The sequence below is a fragment of the Rhamphochromis sp. 'chilingali' genome, assembly GCF_963969265.1.
Source record: "Rhamphochromis sp. 'chilingali' genome assembly, chromosome: 5".
Lineage (NCBI taxonomy): Eukaryota > Metazoa > Chordata > Actinopteri > Cichliformes > Cichlidae > Rhamphochromis > Rhamphochromis sp. 'chilingali'.
The window spans coordinates 43,804,421-43,811,920 of record NC_137932.1 but is presented as its reverse complement, the minus strand read 5'-3'; the positions used below and the strand labels follow the sequence as shown (position 1 = coordinate 43,811,920).

At 53.9% G+C, this 7,500-nt stretch overlaps 1 protein-coding gene across 1 annotated transcript in view; it reads left to right on the top strand.

Moving 5' to 3' along the window:
* The first annotated feature begins 1,260 nt into the window (after positions 1-1,260).
* The window catches only part of LOC308396779 (cadherin-2-like), a 121,638-nt gene continuing 115,398 nt past the window's right edge, over positions 1,261-7,500 (top strand). The window contains exon 1 of the mRNA XM_080882337.1: positions 1,261-1,428. Coding sequence (XP_080738463.1) covers positions 1,393-1,428 — 36 coding nt within the window. The 5' untranslated portion in view covers positions 1,261-1,392. The remainder of the gene's footprint in view (positions 1,429-7,500) is intronic.

Genomic DNA, 7,500 nt, shown 5'->3' with positions numbered 1-7,500 from the left:
GACAAGAATGATATTGGATAATTGGATAATTTAATGTTATTGCTTGTGCTATTTCTTTGGTTATCTGCTTGTTGTGTGCACTTGAAGCTGTTAATTATATAAGCATATTGTGGTCGGGGGGGGGGGGGTGGCCAGTGCTTAAGGGTTAACTGCAGTTTTCCAAAAAAACTTAACAAGAACTGCATCTTGGGACTTCCTGTTTACTTTTCTTTTTGTTGTGGATGTGGAACGGGAATGGTGTGAAGGAGTTAAATTGATGGTGTGGAGGTATGTAATAACGACAGGAGAGGTCTCAGTGTCTCACTCCAACTTTATTAACTGACTCTCAGAACTTCACATATAGTAAGCGCCAAAATCTCCACCCCAACACTTCCCTTCAACTTGGGTGTGAGTGGAGCCACCTGGTGGTCCGCCACAATGGTAAGGAATTGTTAAATACGCACATAACTCATTGAAACATATTGGTATAATTGTAGTGCAGTGGCAAAACGTCAGTATTTTAACACGATGATGTATTTCTGTATGATGCAAAGGACCTGTATGTGCAGCGTGGAGCGGCCATTTCTCCATGCAAAGATGGTCTGTGTGCTCCAGTATTCCGATTTCTGTGGAATGTGTTTATAAAAATGTAACACTTCCACAGTTTTAAAGGAGCCTTGTGTGATTTAGCTCTTTGTATTTTGTTCTGCACAGACAGAGGCCACTGCCGTATTTTTGTGTTTCATTTCATTTCCTTTATTCCTCGTATTGTATTGGCGCATCTTTGTTTCTGTTACTTCGCCACGTTACCTCTCGTGCTGTCGATGTTCAGTACGAGTCCATATGGCCGCTGTTTGACAAAAGTAAAGGTCAAAGGACATTTTTTTGTTTATTCAGTCGTCATTGACAATAAAACTGCACATTAAGAACCCAAGTACTTGTGTCCTGTGTGGCTAACCATTTCCCAGGCAACAGTATAAAAGGTTTCTAATGACACAAGTACTACAAATAGTTAAAAACAGGATGGCTCACCTTTACAGACCATCAAAGCTGTGCTCTTCTAGTGTAGCACAAACTATCAGCGAGCGGTGCCTTTGCTTTTAGATTCTGTTCTCCAAGTTATGAGTTACAAAGAAACGGAATTGTTCCTCTGGCTGCATATTTGTTCTGACACCAGCCGCTGAACATCCTTAACCCGAGTGCACCTTGTGTCCGTTAGAGGGCGACACCGAGGCGCAGAGGGGCCGGCCCAGAGCCAGTCCCAGGCAGGCTGTAGTGCCACTGAGCCGGGTACAGCAGACAGACACAGAGAAGGGCTGGTGCAAGGAGGAAGGCTCCTCATGACGCCGGGTTTTACCGGGAACTGAAAAAAACATCTACCTGTTTTGGAAGGAGGAAATTTACGAGAACAGAATGCTTCGTGTTTGGATGCTGATGGCGGCCGTGCAGGTAAATATCTCTGTTTTTAACCGCGGAGAGCTGCGGTGGGATTTTCGCCGCAGCAGAGCAGAGTGATGCTGGTTAGAGGAGACAGAGAGGAGCGCTCTGCGCAGATGGGAGGACAATACAGTTGGACTAGAAAACACTTCCCATCCGCGTCGTTTGTACTGGTGTGATCGGTGCTATTCTCACCAAAGAGCCGCTTAGATTCACCCAGCCTGCTGGGAGGAAAACGCTGCTGGTCCCGGGCAGGAGCGACGCAGTCGCTGCGTAACGGTCCGTGTGTCGGTGAAAGCTGCGGGTTTCAGCTCGGATGCTGCTGGTGTGAAGACTCCCGAGTCAGGAGCCTCTTTATCATCCGTCCCTGCATCCTCGGTGACAGGCGGCTGTCCGTCGCCCTGTTCCGGCTGCTCATTGTGACACCCGCGTTTGCCTTCTGCCCGAATACCACGCGTTACTTTTAGCTGTAATCCAGTTTAGTCTGACCGGATCTGTGTCACATAGCGTCGATCTCCATTAAAAAAAAGATGGCAGTTTGATTTGTCCCCTCACGCCCAGACATAACGCTGGAGCCAGAGTCTGAGCCGCGGCTCGGGTCACGGTGCAGGCTGCATCCACGCCTGTGCTCTCGCCCTGTGCTGTGTTCCGCTCCCGAGGCGCAGTCATGCTAACCTTTAATGCTGTTTCTGTGCTGTCACTCGGCCTGTGGGAGCTGATGTGCGGTGTTACAGCAGGAGTCCGTGTAACATCCACAGTCCTGTGATTCAGCATCGAGCTTAACTTTTTAAAGCACCGCACCGGTGTTGTTTCACACGCTACAGTTTATACCGTGTTTTATTGCTGCTGACATTTTCCATCCATTTCAGCAGCAACACTGAAAATCTGTGGTTTTTATTTAATATACTCAGAAAAATAAAAGTATAAGCGTGGAAGATGTTTTTAACTGTGGCATGCTTTGAAGATGTTATGGATCATTTGTATTAAAGCAGCAAAGCTCTGCCACAGGCGAGGCTCCATGTGGGCTGAAAGAAGCACACAAATGCACCTTCAGCAAGATTTAATGAAGGCAAAGAAAAGACGAGGCGATCCTTTATGTGTGGGAAAAAATCAATGAAGAAGACAGTGCTGTGCCAAAGGGTCAAAGGTTGGGTCCTAAAATAAGCCCATCACCAATGCCTCTCTCAAAAAAGCAAGGTCAGCACTCTCCAGGGCTTACCTCCAATCCTCTACAAGCCTTTGATTGGTCTGCCTTTGTTACCTAGTAGTACAATAAATTGTACCTACTAGCCTCGATCGTGGCTCAAGAGTTGGGAGTTCGCCTTGTAATCGGAAGGTTGCCGGCTCGAGCCCCGGCTTGGACAGTCTCGGTCGTTGTGTCCTTGGGCAAGACACTTCACCTGTTGCCTACTGGTGGTGGTCAGAGGGCCCGGTGGCGCCAGTGTCCGGCAGCCTCGCCTCTGTCAGTGCGCCCCAGGGTGGCTGTGGCTACAATGTAGCTGCCATCACCAGTGTGTGGATGTGTGTGTGAATGGGTGGATGACTGGATATGTAAAGCGCTTTGGGGTCCTTAGGGACTAGTAAAGCGCTATATAAATACAGGCCATTTACAATTTGTCGCTGTTATCAAGGCTTTGATCATGTAGCTGAAGGTGCTGCTGCTGATAGGGTTAATGATTCAGTGATGTCACTGTAGAGGGTTAACGGGCTTGTAGATAATGCAGTTATTTGTAGATAAAACAGTTAACAGCATTAGGCAGAACATCATCTCAGTTTGTGGAGATAATGAGCCCCCTGTTCCCCGCAGCCTTTAGTTACACCAGGAGGAAGAAATGTTTGCGAGTTGATTAGGGTTTGATTTTATCTGTGGTGTCACAAATGCTATCCATCCTTGTGACAATGCCCCTCTGTGTGCTGACCTTTCCTCCTGAGGGGGGCTCTGCTAAATTATTGTCATTTGCGAATCCTGTGCTTTGTGATTAAAATGACGCAGATTAATTTCGCTGCGGGCAAAGCTTTAAACGCTTGACTCACTGAGAACTTTGAAGTGATGGCGAGCTTCATATTGAAATATGTAAATAGGCTCATAATCAACAAACGAGGGGAAGGACCGGACGTGTTAGACTTTCTGCATTCATCGAGGATAACGATGCACCGCATCAACTCATCTTTAATCAGAGGTGTATCTTTTGCACCAGCTGTGTTTACATGAACGGGAAGCTGACTCACTGAGGCCGAGTGATGCCTTTGGGTGGAAAGTGCATCCCCACGTTAGGCTTAAAGATTTGTAGAGGAAAAAAGTCAAATATGCAGCATCTGTTTGTTGTATGGAAATGGCCTATAAAAGAGCTGCAATGGAGGCAGGCCTCCTCTTTACTGGGAAAACAAGATGCCCACAGAGGTAACCTGCAGAACACTTTGTTACATTACTGCTTCCCAACAGTTACCTTTGATATATTTTAGCTGCTGAAATAGTGAGTGAGTAATGTCAGGTGTTAAGAAGATGCGGCTTTTCAGCAGTGGATGATTAGTCCTCTTTCCCAGAAATCAGTGGGTGCAGCGTTTGGTTGGAGTAGCTGGGTTTCCACAGCACGCTGTTCAGTCAGTCAGCTGACAATAAATCGGAGCCTCTTATCAAAAACAAGAAGGCTGATAATAAACTCCAGCCACGAGCTGAACGGTTAATGAAGATAAGCCACGTCTGTTTTTTTATTTCACCTTTATTTACACAGTAAATCTCATTGAGACACCAGGTATCATTGTTTAAGAGCAACCTGCCGAGTGTGTGCGTGGGGGGCAAACAGACTATAAGGAATCAGAGGAGACCAACAGCAGATATGTGGAATATCCACAGCTTTACAGTTTTGATCACATGTATTTGTCAGATTTGAAGGTGCCAAGTCTGGAGTTCCTTAAGTGGCCACTTGGAGCAGGCTGCAGCGTGAGTCCCTGCAGCGTGAGTCCCTGCAGCGTGCGTCCCTGCAGCGTGCGTCCCTGCAGCGTGCGTCCCTGCAGCGTGCGTCCCTGCAGCGTGAGTCCCTGCAGCGTGCGTCCCTGCAGCGTGAGTCCCTGCAGCGTGAGTCCCTGCAGCGTGAGTCCCTGCAGCGTGAGTCCTTGCAGCTTGAGTCCCTGCAGCGTGTGTCCCTGCAGCGTGCGTCCCTGCAGCGTGAGTCCCTGCAGCGTGCGTCCCTGCAGCGTGAGTCCCTGCAGCGTGCGTCCCTGCAGCGTGCGTCCCTGCAGCGTGAGTCCCTGCAGCGTGAGTCCCTGCAGCGTGAGTCCCTGCAGCGTGCGTCCCTGCAGCGTGAGTCCCTGCAGCGTGAGTCCCTGCAGCGTGACTCCTTGCAGCGTGAGTCCCTGCAGCGTGCGTCCCTGCAGCGTGAGTCTCTGCAGCGTGAGTCCCTGCAGCGTGAGTCCCCGCAGCGTGTGTCCCTGCAGCGTGAGTCCTTGCAGTGTGCGTCCCTGCAGCGTGAGTCCCTGCAGCGTGAGTCCTTGCAGCGTGAGTCCCCACAGCGTGAGTCCCCGCAGCGTGTGTCCCCGCAGCGTGAGTCCCTGCAGCGTGCGTCCCTGCAGCGTGAGTCCCTGCAGCGTGCGTCCCTGCAGCGTGCGTCCCTGCAGCGTGAGTCCCTGCAGCGTGCGTCCCTGCAGCGTGAGTCCCTGCAGCGTGCGTCCCTGCAGCGTGCGTCCCTGCAGCGTGAGTCCCTGCAGCGTGAGTCCCTGCAGCGTGCGTCCCTGCAGCGTGAGTCCCTGCAGCGTGAGTCCCTGCAGCGTGACTCCTTGCAGCGTGAGTCCCTGCAGCGTGCGTCCCTGCAGCGTGAGTCTCTGCAGCGTGAGTCCCTGCAGCGTGAGTCCCCGCAGCGTGAGTCCTTGCAGTGTGCGTCCCTGCAGCGTGAGTCCCTGCAGCGTGTGTCCCTGCAGCGTGAGTCCTTGCAGTGTGCGTCCCTGCAGCGTGCGTCCTTGCAGCGTGAGTCCCTGCAGCGTGCGTCCCTGCAGCGTGCGTCCCTGCAGCGTGCGTCCCTGCAGCGTGAGTCCCTGCAGCTTGAGTCCCTGCAGCGTGCGTCCCTGCAGCGTGAGTCCCTGCAGCGTGAGTCCCTGCAGCGTGAGTCCCTGCAGTGTGAGTCCCTGCAGCGTGAGTCCCTGCAGCGTGAGTCCTTGCAGCTTGAGTCCCTGCAGCGTGCGTCCCTGCAGCGTGCGTCCCTGCAGCGTGAGTCCCTGCAGCGTGCGTCCCTGCAGCGTGAGTCCCTGCAGCGTGCGTCCCTGCAGCGTGCGTCCCTGCAGCGTGAGTCCCTGCAGCGTGAGTCCCTGCAGCGTGTGTCCCTGCAGCGTGAGTCCCTGCAGCGTGAGTCCCTGCAGCGTGAGTCCCTGCAGCGTGCGTCCCTGCAGCGTGAGTCCCTGCAGCGTGAGTCCCTGCAGCGTGCGTCCCTGCAGCGTGAGTCCCTGCAGCGTGAGTCCCCGCAGCGTGTGTCCCTGCAGCGTGAGTCCTTGCAGTGTGCGTCCCTGCAGCGTGAGTCCCTGCAGCGTGCGTCCCTGCAGCGTGTGTCCCTGCAGCGTGAGTCCCTGCAGCGTGACTCCCTGCAGCGTGAGTCCCTGCAGCGTGAGTCCCTGCAGCGTGCGTCCCTGCAGCGTGAGTCTCTGCAGCGTGAGTCCCTGCAGCGTGAGTCCCCGCAGCGTGTGTCCCTGCAGCGTGAGTCCTTGCAGTGTGCGTCCCTGCAGCGTGAGTCCCTGCAGCGTGAGTTCTTGCAGTGTGCGTCCCTGCAGCGTGAGTCCCTGCAGCGTGAGTTCTTGCAGTGTGCGTCCCTGCAGCGTGAGTCCCTGCAGCGTGAGTCCTTGCAGCGTGAGTCCCTGCAGCGTGAGTCCTTGCAGTGTGCGTCCCTGCAGCGTGCGTCCCTGCAGCGTGAGTCCCTGCAGCGTGCGTCCCTGCAGCGTGTGTCCCTGCAGCGTGAGTCCCTGCAGCGTGAGTCCCCGCAGCGTGAGTCCCTGCAGCGTGAGTCTCTGCAGCGTGAGTCCCTGCAGCGTGAGTCCCCGCAGCGTGTGTCCCTGCAGCGTGAGTCCTTGCAGTGTGCGTCCCTGCAGCGTGAGTCCCTGCAGCGTGAGTCCTTGCAGTGTGCGTCCCTGCAGCGTGAGTCCCTGCAGCGTGAGTCCTTGCAGCGTGAGTCCCTGCAGCGTGAGTCCCTGCAGCGTGCGTCCCTGCAGCGTGCGTCCCTGCAGCGTGAGTCCCTGCAGCGTGCGTCCCTGCAGCGTGAGTCTCTGCAGCGTGAGTCCCTGCAGCGTGAGTCCCCGCAGCGTGTGTCCCTGCAGCGTGAGTCCTTGCAGTGTGCGTCCCTGCAGCGTGAGTCCCTGCAGCGTGACTCCTTGCAGCGTGAGTCCCTGCAGCGTGAGTCCCTGCAGCGTGCGTCCCTGCAGCGTGAGTCTCTGCAGCGTGAGTCCCTGCAGCGTGAGTCCCCGCAGCGTGTGTCCCTGCAGCGTGAGTCCTTGCAGTGTGCGTCCCTGCAGCGTGAGTCCCTGCAGCGTGAGTCCTTGCAGCGTGAGTCCCTGCAGCGTGAGTCCCCGCAGCGTGTGTCCCTGCAGCGTGAGTCCTTGCAGTGTGCGTCCCTGCAGCGTGAGTCCCTGCAGACTCCCATGTTAAACAGTTTAACGCTGCTAAAATGATGCACAGCTGGCTCAAAAGAACTTTCGGTTTTAAAAATGAATTTTGTTTCGTATAATAAATATACAGTAGTTGGAATATTTCTCTTATACGTGGAAAGACTTAGAGTTGTGGGCGTGTCTTCTTTGACTGAACAGTGTGCTGGCATAAGGTTTCCTTCAGTCTGGTCGTCTCTGCTTTTGTGCTTTGTTAGCGCTCGCTGGCAGGTTTTAATGATTATTTGTAAAATAATGTTGCTCGCGTGTGGCACAGCCAGCCCAGAGGTTTGTGCTGCACTCTGATGATATTATTGTGTTAGCCTGTTGCTCGGCGCTGGTTAGCGGGCATCTGTGCCTGAACATTGGACCCGTGCAGTTTATGGTGCATGCAGCTCGCTAATGAAGCTAGCATAGCCCGATACATCAGCACTGCACCCGGTCAGCTAAACATGGTCACTGCTG